General features: G+C 41.8%; 1 protein-coding gene across 2 annotated transcripts in view; it reads left to right on the top strand.

The window, feature by feature from the left end:
- Positions 1-2,702, top strand: part of LOC149310621 (G patch domain-containing protein 2-like) — a 146,004-nt gene extending 143,302 nt beyond the window's left edge. For both annotated transcript variants that reach the window (XM_089529320.1, XM_089529319.1), the window contains one exon: positions 621-2,702. In XM_089529320.1, coding sequence (XP_089385446.1) covers positions 621-790 — 170 coding nt within the window. In that variant the 3' untranslated portion in view covers positions 791-2,702. The remainder of the gene's footprint in view (positions 1-620) is intronic.
- Positions 2,703-13,736: the final 11,034 nt, after the last annotated feature.

Raw genomic sequence — 13,736 nt, 5'->3', positions numbered from 1 at the left:
ATATGTCATTGCATCTGAGGGAAGGAAAGTTCATTGGCATACACAGCTCTCTTCTCCCAACCTTGCAGGCACTCCCTACCAACCAACATCTGCTTTCACTTCACTTTGCCTAAGGGTATAGCCAAATCCAGAACTTCTTCTGGGTAGTCAGACAAGTCTTACCACTTGTACTGGTATATCTTGCCACCATATATACAGGCAGGTGAGATCAGAAACAAACTCTGGCATGATAGAGATTGGTATGATTTGTGTAGTGTTTATATGGCCTGAGGGAATCAAATCAATATTTCTGCATGGAGTAACACAGTTGGATTTCTCTATTTAATTTTGTTTTTGTACCCATTGGGCCATCTTGGAATGTTGAACACATTTTCAGCATACAGTAGTATGTATTGTGTTAAATGTGTATAATTCTTTCGTTTTGAGCTAAGGAGAAAATTAGCCTATAACACTCTCAAATGAGTGTGCAACCTTGAGGTCAGTTTGTACAAAGACATCCTGTTCTTGCAGTCTGTTAGATAAATTAGGAGAATAAGAAGGTTTAAGGCTTATAGGGAGATTATCCTACTCTTCTGCATATGGCCGCTCTGGTTAATGCTATGTGTTTCTTTTAATCTCAGGGTTTGTGGGTGAAAACGCTCAACCCATCTCAGATAGCAACATTGGCAGTCGGATGCTCCAAAGTATGGGCTGGACACCTGGCACAGGCCTTGGACCAGATGGCAAAGGAATAGCTGAACCCATCCGAGCAATCCAGCGGCCAAAGGGACTGGGACTTGGATTCAGCTGACCCAAAGGGCACTCCGGCTGCTGTTCAGACATCACGACAACCACCTTAACTTTGAAATGACCAGAAATATGTTATTCAGCTGTTGTCAAAACATCCAGTAATTTCTGAGTACAGAAGCTTCAGTGTTTTCTATTGAAGTGGCAAGAAGCCAGCCTTTAGGACAGGCCCAGTCTTTGAATCCTAACTTTGTAATGGTGCTAACATTTTAAATTGTACTTTTTAATGTTTTATGTGGTCTTAACTATTTCTATTGTCAAGTATTCCATGAACTGATTTGATTGACTCTTCCCTCCCCCTCATTAAAGGGCTGCCAACATCACACATACACTTGGGGAATCTTTTCCCATTTTTTTCATAAGGTAGGCCACTCTTGCTGGTTTTAATTAGCATATAAGATAGACAAAACAGCTGTTCTACTACTTAGGGCAGGAAAGAGAAGAATCATGTGGCCCATAGCCAAAAATGTCCATTGCAGCCCTTAGATTTTCAATAAACCTCTCCAGATATATTAAGAAAAATATTGACCAAAACCTTGATTTTGGGGCCAAAAATTTACATTAAGGATTCCAAACACTGTTTTGGCCTCCCTTACTCTGGAACAGTTTTAAAAAACAAACAAACAAATGTGATGTTGCAGTGCTTAACAGTCACCTGTAATAGCATTTTTGGGTGCTGATAGGACTTTCAGAGGATCAGAGGAGCTGAAAATGGCCCTCTGACCTCTGGAGTGTGTCACCTTCTAACCTAAAACAAAGACAAAGATTCTATCAAGTGCTTTTCTGCAAATACCACATTTGTTTCAAAAGATCTTAGTAACAGGACACTAGACAACAAAGATACAGAAGTGCTTCAGTAAGGGATGTCCTATGTTGAAATTACTCCTGTGTAAATGGTAGAAGCTCTGTCTCTGTAGCAGCCACAGTCTTGCCATTAGAACTTACACAGCCTTAATAAAGAGGGCCCTTCTGGTGTTTGCCTCTTTTCAGGCCAAAGTTTCATTTGGTATTTCTTCTGGTTTACAGTATTTGTTAATAACTAAATAAATGGCCCTTTATTTCCTAGCATGCATTTTCGCATGAAAAAAGCATGGCAAATGATAAGTTCTTCTCACAAGCTGCAGTATGTAACTCCATCCTCTTCTTTCACCTAAGTCCATATACTCCAAGTACACAATGTTTTGGCAGGGGGAAGGTTCATTGATTTTAAGCAAATATTTTAAATTGTACTGTCATCTTTTACCCAATCACTGTGAATGCGTATATTGAGTGGATTTAAAATGAGACAGTATGAATAGTATAGTCTTGGCTATAGTTGAAATTTGAGAATTTTTTTCTTAATTCAAAAATATTGCCTTGAATTCACTAAGGTAATTACAACTGTGTGACAACCACCTTAGTTTCTTACCTATGTAGTGTCTCCTGGCCTGATCCCCACCTGATCCACACCTACTGGACAGCAGCTGCTGCGATCAGTTGGGAAGAAGCTGACTGATGGTCCTGCCACCTCCCACAAGGAATATCCTTTGTAACAGTCAAAAGCAGGGTCTTTCAATCCCCCCATACACTGAAGACCCTTGTGTGAGTGTATGGGAATGTCACTCAGCTGCTTCCCAAGTGATGGGAACAGACCCCTGTTAATCACAGTGTTGCCCAGTAAGTTGGAAATTGGGGAACTCATGGTCTCTACATATCCCCCTAAACTAGGAAGACATAGGGATCTTGAATACAAACCAGTCATGAATGCTTAAGTCTAGGTTATAGATTTGTAACTGCCTTAGTGAACTCTAGATATATTCTATTATATAAGCGAAACCAGTTAAAATTATAAAACAGGCAATGTTTTCACAAATGAACAGTCATAATTTCAGTTTAACAGTTTGACTTGTCTTCTGATTCATTAAAGAGGTCTTCTATCCGTGGATTATGGGTTTTGTTTCCATTTGTATGTTAGCTTGACTTAGATGTATACCCAAAGTAATTACTTTAAAATTCATATATAGATGCTAGGTTATGGTCATATTCATATGTGACATCTTTCACTGCCCTCCTTAGTATAGTAATTTTCCCAAATTAGTGCTTTCAGAGAACAGTGGGCAGAATTATGTTTATTGTGGGCTTCCCTACCTGTTTCTTCCTACTGTAGTCACTGACCTCTGAAACATACTGTGAGATTTGGTACAGAGGCTGCAGCTGGAATAAAATTTGTGTGAACAGAAAATAAAGATGAGGTTAAATGATAATATTCAGGACGTACCACTCAAATATCACTGTAGCATAAGCAAGAAAGAGAATCAGTGCACAGACATACTGAGTTCCTACTAGCTCCCATTGTGTTCTCTGAACAAAGTGAATCAGAAAACCAGCTGCTTGCCCATGTACCAGGATATCTGTAATATTTTCCTCTCACTCCCCACATCTGACTGCCTTGAGAAACTATATTCTACCTCTTTTCAATATGTCTTACAACAAGAAAAGAATGGAACCCAAATTGAAGATAAGGTGATGTTTCTAGCTAAGGAGACAAGGTTAAACATATTTTTTCAATTGAAGTGTTGTGTAAGCATTTCAAATTGAGTCATGCTGTTCCAATGCAAAGTATCCCTAGAATGGGCCTGTAAATAAGTGATACACCTGATGTACTTGATGGTGGTGTTCTCTTTGTAAAAGTTGTTTTCTCCAACATCTTAACATGAGAAAGCCTCTAGACACAGGAAGAGACAAATCCTGGGCAAGAACATAAGCCATAGTCCTTTCACACACCAACTTTTATTGTCTTTCCTTGCTTTCATTCCCTTTCACCCCCAAAGATCCAGACTACCTACCAAAGCTGGAAAGAAGCTGCTTGTTTAGGTCATATTTTTGAGATCCTATTGTAATAACTGTTAGTTCTTCTTAATCTTTATTATTTCTCCTGATTTATACAAGCATATACAAGCACTTTAGAATACTTATCTGACAAAGGCATGCTTCTTCCCCTGTTGGGCACCAAGGGTCAAGGAGTACTGTACAAGGAGGTACAGGATACCTCCTTCAGCCATATTCCCAAAAATACATGTACACACAACTGGTGGTTATGCCTACACATGTCACTAAGAGAATTCTAGCCTCTGAACTGAAGGTTCTTCACAAGAACAGTTGTAAGTTTGTAAACAATAATAATAATAATAATTTTATTTCTATCTTCCCGCCTCTCCCGATGGATCGAGGCGGGATCACAGCAAGTTAAAATTACAATTACAATGATTAAAACCACAGCTAAAAACAGGAACATAAAAACATAGAACATAAAACATAAGCATCGGTCAATCACAGGGTCAGCTGCTCTCGTTCCATACTAGAGGTCTTCATAGGAGGTCAGGAGGATATGCGCGGCAAAAGAGCTCAGTCTTTACCACCTTCTTGAAAGTTTCCAAGGATGTAACAAGGCGGATCTCCTCTGGGAGTCCATTCCATAGTTTGGGGACAGCTATACTGAATTCCTTTTGGGAAGTAGAAACATGTTTGGTAGCTGGTATCTCCAACAGGTTCTTCCCACTTGTTCTAAGAGTGCAGGGCGGATTATACAGTGGACCCTTGTTATACGCTGGGGTTTGGTTCCAAGATCCCCCGTGTATAACAAAATCCATGTATGCTCAAGTCCCATTAAATATAATGACATAGCAAAATGGTGTCCCTAATAAAAAATGGAAAATCAAGGTAAATGTATACTTTTTTGGAACATTTTCAAACCGTGTATGCTTAAATCCGTGTATAAAAAATCCGTGTATAAGAAGGACCGACTGTATAGGGAGATGCGTTCCCACAGTTAATACTACACTGTGTTGCACTTAGCTGTAACTTAACTGACAAAACTAATCCTGAGATAAGAAAGGAAAACAGTTTGAAGAGTAAGTAAAAAAATTGTTTCTAAAACCCAGTTCAGATTATAAGAGAACCCTTCACAGTTCCCTGGGACTACCAAACTAGGGGATCACAGGGGTGGAGTAAAGTTTTGTTCCTGAAATCTATTTTTAAAAAAATTAAAACCAGGTTCCACAAACTGAATCAGATTGCCCAGGGCAATCAGTGGAATTAGGATTCAGATGAAGAAGCTGTTTTCAGGATGAAAACAAGTCATCATAGTCGATTTACACATTAGAATTCCTTCCTTCCCCCTCCAATTTTTTTTTCCATTTCAGATGCTTAACTTGCTTTTTTCAGAGAGAAATTTCACTTTTAAATGACTAGTGTCAGAAACAACTGCCAATCTACAAAATCATTCAGTGATCTTTCAGCAGATCCCAGTGTACCTTTTTGCCCATTCCTTGTTTAAAGTACAGTGGACCTAAACTGAGGTTTGGTTCCAGGTCCTCTCATGGTTACCAAAATAGTGGATACTCAAGTCCCATTATATAAAATAGTATAGTAAAATAAAATAGCAAAATCAAAGTTTGCTTTTCGGAAATTTTATATTTTTTGGAATATTTTCAAGCTGTGGATAGTTGAATCCATGGATAAAGAATCTGTAGATATGGAGGACCAACTGTATACAGTTAGTGGTTGGAGAAACCCATGTTTTTCTTGTCGTTCATTGAGAACTTGAAGAGAATTTCTTTTAAAAATATTCGTTCCACAAAAACCCCTTTCAAAAGGTGATTTCTTCTCTCCCTTCCAGCAGCTAGCGAAATATTTTTCACAGATTTCTCGAATGACAATAAAAGACAAGTCGAATAATTATGCTAATTACTTTGCATTTCAAACTCAATTGCCATGTCAAAAGGAAGTTTGGCAGATGTTTAAAGAACATTCCTATGCTTAAAAAAACCTGAAGGCACACACACAAAAGGGGGGAAAAAGCCCAGTCTCAATAAATAAACTGTGATTGAAGCCCCAACTAGAAATGGTAGAGTTGAGGGGACCTAGGAGTTGGAGTTGAAGCTGAGAGCAAGTGACTTGCCCAAGGTCAGCCAGTGAATTTCTATGGTGAACTGAGAGAATGAAGATCTACTGAACTTTTCCCCTTCCCCACTGCCATTCCCTTCTCCTTTTGTCTCCTTCATGAATGAATGCTGATGGTTCTGGCCTTTGGTTTTGTTTCATTTCAAGAAAGCCTCTTTAAATAATAAAGTTACAATTTATTTATTTATTTATTTATTTATTCTATGATTGGTTTGCTTTTGGGCAAGGATTGTTCAGAATGTCCCTGAGGCTTACCCAGGGACACCTCTGCATTTACCTGGCTGAGCTGGGATTAGCACTCTAATAATAACAATTATTATTATTATTATTATTATTATTATTATTGCCCAGCTCTTCAGCCAAAAGGCTATCAGAGCAGCTTACAAATTGTTAGACATTTCCCTGCTCTCAGGCTTCCAATCTAAAGAGACAAAAGGAGAAGGGAATGGCAGTGGGGAAGGGGAAAAGTTCAGTAGATCTTCATTCTCCCAGTTCACCATAGAAATTCACTGGCTGACCTTGGGCAAGTCACATGCTCTCAGCTTCAACTCCAACTCTGCACCTCTCCCATGGTGATGCTAAGGTCATGCAATAATAATAATAATAATAATAATTGGCAAGGAGAGTGCAGAATATCCATGAATGAGAGAGTGTGACTTACCCAATATCACCCTGTGGATTTACATGGCTGAGCTGGGATCAGGACTCTAGCCTCCCAGTTCACCCTAGAAATTCACTGGCTGACCTTGGGCAAGTCACATGCTCTCAGCTTCAACTCCAACTCCTAGGTATTCCTTCATGGTAAAAGAGGGGGGGTTGGATGACATCTTGGAATCCCTTCAAATGCTAGGTTTTATCCATCATGGCAGAATTCTTGCCATTGCACCCCACCCTGCCCCTTCTTCTCTTTTGTGAGGGTCACACTCTTTCAGCCTCAGAGGCAGGGCATGACCAACTCTGCACTTCTCCCATGGTGATGCTAAGTTCATGCAATAATAATAATAATTGGCAAGGACATTCTCTCAGCCTCAGAGGCAGGGCATGACAAACCTCTCTCCAGCTCTCTCAAGGTGATGCTAAGGCAAACCTACTTTTATTTTGCATTTTATTATATTTGGCAAGGAGAGTTCAAAATATCCATGAATAAGAGTGTGTGATGCATCCAAAAAGAGCATGTCATAAAGGGCAGAATGTCTTATCTGCCACCAACACACAAAATGCCTCCCCTTTTGTTCTCTTTTATTTTTCAAAGTAAAGCTGTGAGTGAGCAAAGATGGGGGGGGGGGGGGGGGGAATCACCATAACAAAGGAAATAGCCTCTGGTAAAACCCAGGATGAATGGTAGCTTTTCTTACACAAAATACCCAAATCCTGTAGGTCGAATTTGTCAGCTGAAAGTTTCTTCTCTTCATTTGGAAATGATTAAAAATCAAAATTTACTCATGATCGAGAAGTGATCAGAATTTCTTCTCTATAAAATGCTTTTGAAATTTTCAAATTAGACATATTTCTACTAATTTTTGAATTTTGGAGAATATTCTTTACATCCCTACTGTTAGTAGGAACATGCTATCATCAAAGCATGTGTAACAAGGAGCAGGACATGAGAAACAGAAGAGGGTTGTCCCGGAAAGGGAGAGGCAGCAGCACTGCAAAGGGAGAACTCTGACTGGAATCTACAAGGCCCAACAATCCCTGCGGTGAAAAGAGAGAAGGTAAGACCCCGGGAAGCAGGACCTACAAGGGAGGAGCTGGCAGATAAAAGGGGAAAGGGAGAGGCACTCGGAGAGGAGGGCGTGAACGGAAGAGAAGGCAGTGAGGCAGTTGCATGTAGGGAAAAAGGTCAGCGTTCTGGCAAGCCAGTGGGCTTAGCCAAGGGGGAGGACTTTGCCAGCTAGAGTGGGAAGATTCAGAAGCTGTGAGACGCTCAGGCGAGGAGGGTTTCCTGCTCCAAGCCACAGCAGTGATGCCTGCACCCAAGTTACGTGAGAATTTCCCAATCATCACTACTAGTGCAAAACGTGACGGAGTGAGCTCATGTGGGGAGGTGAAGAGCAGGAGACACCATCACAGAAAGCAATCAGTATGGCTGTGCAGTGGTTTTAAGGGATCCTGAAAAGAAGTTTCATGCAACCCTCATCCCCACCATGTCCTAAAGGCTGCTGGTTCCCCTTCTCTTTCTTGAAAACCAATACTTTGACTGAAAGCCCCTTTGCCACCCCCTTTTCACCTCAGTCCCCCTGGATCTTCCAAGGGAGGCGTACCACCCACTTTGGAAATTACTGTTTTAGACAATTTTTTAGAATTCATGTAGATATTGGACTACAACTCCCATCATATCTATCTAGCTTAGCTAATTGGTGGGGAAAATAAGAACTTGTGTTGGTTTCTGGATGTAACCTTGAGCCTGAAAGTTTAGTGTTTGGTGGTGGCAAGGACCGTCTTTGCATCTTTAAGACTTGTGTGCAACTGTACGCATTCGTAAAGATGTCACAACTTCTAGTGACAATTTCACATACAGTACCTTAGGCCTGTTACAGACGGGCTAAAAAGTACGTGTGGAGCGTGTACTAGGCTTAAGAGGGGGCGGTGCTTCTGCACTGCCCTAACCCTAGCGCGTGCTCCGCGTGCACAAAATGGTGGCGGCCGTTCCACACGGCCGCCACCATCAATATGTAACGACCGCGCCGCCTCCAAACAAGGCAGCGTGGTTGTGACGTATTGGGGTCGCGGCAGGGCGCCTAGGGCGCCCTTTCCGCAACCCCGGAAGGAGCTCCGTTTTGGTGCTCCTTCCTGGTTTGGTCCGCTGGGCGCAGCCTTTAGACGGCTGCGCCCAGCGGACCAAAGGAGAAAGGGGCCAAACGGCCCCTTTCTCCTTCTCCCCGCCGCCACGAGGTTTCCTTGGGGCTTGAAGCCCCAAGGACACCCCTTTCCGGGCTGCGGGGAAGGGGCCTTTTGCCGCTTCCCCGCAGCCCGGAAAGTGGCGGATCGGGGCTTCAGCGGCTGCCGCTCTGGCCACTGAGGCCCCAATCCGGCGAGGAAAGGTGTCCTGTTTATATTACTATAACAGGCTCTATATGGGTCTGTCTTTGAAGACTGTTGGGAAACTTCACCTGGTCCAAACAACTACAGCCAGACTGCTAAATGATACATCTGGTCTGGTTAGATATTTTGGTATGCCCCCTGAGGAGTTCAGATATGAAAAAATGGCCCAAACCCCCTCTGCACTCTGTCCCCCTGCTCTAAGGAAAGCAGCAACTATTATTTTCTGAAAACCCAAAAAATGACCACTGGAATTATTCTTCAGATGGCACAGAATATATGTGTATACATACATACGTACATACCTTATTTGTTTTGTAAGAGGTCTTGTAAGCTGCTCCAGTGGCCATTTTTATAAGTCAGAAGCTTTTTTTAGAAGTTGGAAGGACTGAATTCAGGAAAGGTAAGTTGGGTTTTTAACCTCATGCGATAGGGTCCCAAATCACACCTACAATTGTTGAAGATCCCACTAAAAAAATAGGCTTGGCAAAATATAATGCTTTGCAGTTAATAGGAGTACAAGAGAAGGAGCTCATTCTTGCATCAGTTTGGAATGGATTTCTATGTAATGTAGATTAGGATTTTTTCCCCAGATTGCCTTTTGACATAGAATTTTGCAGCATATTTCTGCAAACCTTTCTTTCTTATGCACATCTCTGCACCATGAGACAATGATCTCCTTTACTTCTTGCTGTTCTGCTTCACACAATTTGCATAGACTGTTTCCTACCATACACTAAAATGCTTCAAGAGAGTTGTTGAAGGTGGAGTGGAAGGGAAAAACAACATAGCAAATGAGACAGACAACTATTTTCCATATCATTTCCAGGGCAATGCTTTCAAATTGACATTAATTTGGTTGGGTAAGGCAATAACTTCAGGTTCTGGATGATTTAAAAAGAAAAGAAAAAAAGAAAAGCATTTTAACATGAGTATTAGCACATTTGTTCTGATCTCTGCCTCACCTGCCTTTTCCTGGACCAAGGTATCTGGAAATCCTGAAAGCTTTTTCTAAAAGTTATTCTTAAAAAGGACACCACCACACTATCGATTTTGGCATTCAGAAATACCAGTTGGAGTGTATCCATTGGACAAATATAAAATGTAGACAAGACATGAAAGTTAGGCTGAGTTCCTCAGTTTCCATGGCTTGTTGTCTAGGCTGGAATTCCTGGGATCTAAATATATCTTTGTACAGAGTTAGCATGATATAAAGAAGCAATCATCCATTCATTTATTTAGCTATTCACAAATTTTTATTAGATGAAATCTAATTGTAGATTATTTTTAAGTCATCTGAACCCTTCCCATCCTATTGATTATACTTTCATAATCAATGTTGGTCTATTAGAATCATGTGTCACCTTAGGGGTAGGAATGGGTATTTTTTGTTTAAGCACAACTACCCCCAAGTCATTATGTATTAAATACTCATTGATTTAACAGGTTTGCTGTAATATATAGTCAACTGACAAGTGGACCATGAAGGCTCCTTCTGGTGGTCTCCCACTAAGCACAGACTCATTACTTTACACACCTGACATTTTAAGTAGATCCAGATTTCTCTCCTGCGAGTCAGCCCCATTAACTGTCAGTGTGATGATCTACTATTGCCACTTTTGGTTTTATCTGTACATTAGAGTTGTCTCCTGCCTTTGAATTGTCAGACAGCATAAATCATTACCCTGATTCAGACATCCGCTGCATTTGTAGTGGAACAATGAGACCTAATTTCTTGTCAACTTTTCTAGGGGTGGGGGGGAATGTGTTTTGTGTTTTTCATTGCAGGGGCAAGTTAAGCTCATTATTCCAATTGTGTGTGGCTACAGCTTTCTCTTATAAGTAAAGACAATGATGACCCTTCCCCTCCTACTGAATCAACAAGTGAACTACTTCAAAATTGTTTAACATTTAATGTCATGTAGCAGGAATAGCAGCTTATCAAGAGGCTAATCATGAGCCACATTAATACACAATAAATGGGATTTACTAGCACAACTTAACTCTTGCGGCCGCACAAGTATTTCATACTTGAGCTAATTCAGATGAGAGCTTTGATTGGCTAAGAGTACAAATACGGGGCTGATCTCTGATCATTATATAACAGCATCTTCCTTAACAATGCTGTGTTCACTCTCAGTTATTAATTACAGGAGAATCTATACTTCTCCCAGATCATTCCAGTTTTGATGAACCTATCTGATATGATTAATTGTCTTTCCGTCATTAATCATGACATTACACATTTGCATTTTGATTCCTCACTTAATGCATAGCTGCGGGAGTGTCATGTAGCTTACATTAAAGAAACTGAAGGGATGTCCAGTAATTTGCAGGTGTGACATGCATTGGGTGGGTGCAGGGACGTAGCCGAGGGGGGGGGGTTCTTGGGGTCCAGACCCCCCCTTCCATTAGAAAAATGAATGGTGTGTGTTGCTGCGCCGCCGCACCCAAACCCTATTATAATGGTGGCATATAGTCTGGACCCCCCCCCCCCCTTCCTAAAATCCTAGCTACGTCCCTGGTGGGTGCAGGTGGAGAACTTACCTCACCACTGTTAACAATAGATTTCTCAAATAATAATAATAATAATAATAATAATACAGTTTATTTATAGACCGCTTTTCCAAAATAGATCAAAGCAGTGTACAACAGAACAAAACAAATCAATTCAAAATAAAACATAACATATTACAATCATAATCGGATGATAAAACTACTAAAATTACAATTAAAAACTATTAAAATCATACACTTAATTGTACGTTTGTGCTGCTAAGCTTTGAAATGCTGGGCTTCTGTTGCCAATCAGTGGAATGGAACTTGCTGGTGGGCCATTTTCTCTCTGCAGTCCCCCCTGCTTGGACACTCTTATAGGATTTTGGACCCTCTGAAGCATATTTGGAAGGAGACACAGATGGTGCAGCAGCAAAGAGGTAAAGCTCAGTTGCAACTCCGCCTCCATATCGGTGTGCAGTGTGCATCCCACCACATGGTGGGCAGCATCATGGCACTCCTCTGGTGCTGCGTCCAGATGAGACAGCACCAAAGGAGCGCAGAAAAGCCATGGCACTGGCAGCTATGGTGCCCTTTCTGTGGCTCAGAAAGGAGTCACTTTTTGTGGCTCCTTTTTGCACTGGAGAAAGGCCAGATTGTGGCCAGATCGACAGCCTCAATTTAGTCATCTTGGTTTCCACGGGAAGTTCAGGCTTGATTTGTTCTAGGACCAAATTGTCCTTTTGGCCATCCATGGTATCCTCAGCACTCTTCTCCAGCCCTACATCTCAAATTAATTAATTCTCTTCCTAGATATATATAAAATTACATAATGTAACAGGTCATATAGGATTCTAGTGCTTTTTCTCTCTGGCTTTGCTTTGCAAACGAAGATTCAGGAAGGACTCATCCCGCGCTTTGTACAAGCGCGTTGGTGACTAGAAAGGCCAATCCGGGACAAACAGGTCCGGTTGCAGAAAGCACAGCGGAAAGTCTCCTTGGGTGATGTTTCCAGGTTGTGTTTCTTTCTGCGTTGTCATTTCTCTTTGAGACTCATTCGCCGTGAGCTTTTGAAAAAGGCTGCAGCATCGTGGATAGTGCATTTCCATGTCTCCAGATGTGAGGCCAGGGCGGACCATTGTTGGTGATCAATTTGGCCAAGCCTGAGATTCTGTTTCAGGGAGTCCTTGTATCTCTTCTTTGGGGCGTCCATCTTATGCTGACCCGTGGCAAGTTCACCGTAGAATACTATTTTTGGGAGGCGATGGTCCTTCATCCTAGTAACGTGTCCTGCCCAGCACAGCTGCGTCCTCAATGCTGGTGATCCCTGCTTGCTCAAGGACAGCAACATTTGTCACATAGTCAGTCCAGTGTATATTTAGAATTGTGCGTAAACAGCACTGATGAAAGTGTTCAAGGAGTCGTAGGTGCTGGCGATAGGTGACCCATGTTTCAGACCCATAGAGGAGAATAGACAGTACAATGGCTCTATACACACTGATTTTTGTGCTTTGCCTCAAGTGTTTGTTACTCCAGACTCTTTTGTGAAGCCTTCCGAATGCACTATATGCCTTTGCTAGTCTGTGATCGATCTCTTTATCAATCTTGGCGTCTGAGGAGATGATGCTTCCCAGGTAGGTGAACTGTTGAACGGACTTAAGCACAGATGTGCCAACAGTGATGTGGGGATGGTAGTGTTCTTCCTGAGGTTACAGCTGGTAGAGAATTTCCGTTTTCTTCATACTGACTTCCAGCCCAAAGAGCTCTGCAGCTGTTGCAAAAGAAGATGTTAGGCGCTGCAGAGCTACTTTCATATGGGCAACAAGGGCAGCATCGTCAGCAAAAAGCAGCTCACGGACTAGATAGTTTAGAATCTTGGTGCGGGCCCTCAGGCGGCTTAAGTTAAACAGGCTACCATCAGTACGGTAGCATATACAAATGCCGTCTTCTTCTTTGAGATCTGCCGTAGCCCTTTGGAGCATCACGCTGAAGAAGATTGTAAATAGAGTTGGAGCGAGAACACAACCTTGTTTCACACCATTAGTTATTAGAAAGGGCTCCGAGAGAGCATCGCCATATCCGACTTGGCCTTGCTGGCCTTCATGTAGCAGGATGATCATTTTGAGGAATTTGGAGGGGCATCCTAGTTGTTCCAGGATCTGCCACAGACCTTTTCTACTCACAGTGTCGAAGGCTTTGGTGAGGTCGACAAATGTTCTGCTCTCTACATTTCTCTTGCAGTTGTCTAAGGGCAAATACCATGTCTGTAGTGCTCCTATTAGCTCTAAAGCCACATTGGCTTTCAGGGAGAAGTTCTTCTGCAATAGCAGAGACTAATCTGTTCAGCAGTATCCTTGCAAGGATTTTTCCAGCGGTGGAGAGCAGTGTTATACCTTGATAGTTTGAGCAATCTGATTTTTCTCCTTTTTTCCTGGTACAGGGTGATGATGACTGCATCTCGGAGATCTGAT

This window comes from Sceloporus occidentalis, unplaced genomic scaffold (assembly GCF_023333645.1).
Source record: "Sceloporus occidentalis isolate IW3139 unplaced genomic scaffold, rSceOcc1.0.p SCAF_6, whole genome shotgun sequence".
NCBI classification, from domain to species: domain Eukaryota; kingdom Metazoa; phylum Chordata; class Lepidosauria; order Squamata; family Phrynosomatidae; genus Sceloporus; species Sceloporus occidentalis.
Note: the sequence above shows the minus strand (reverse complement) of the source record. Positions and strands in the feature narration are given on the sequence as shown.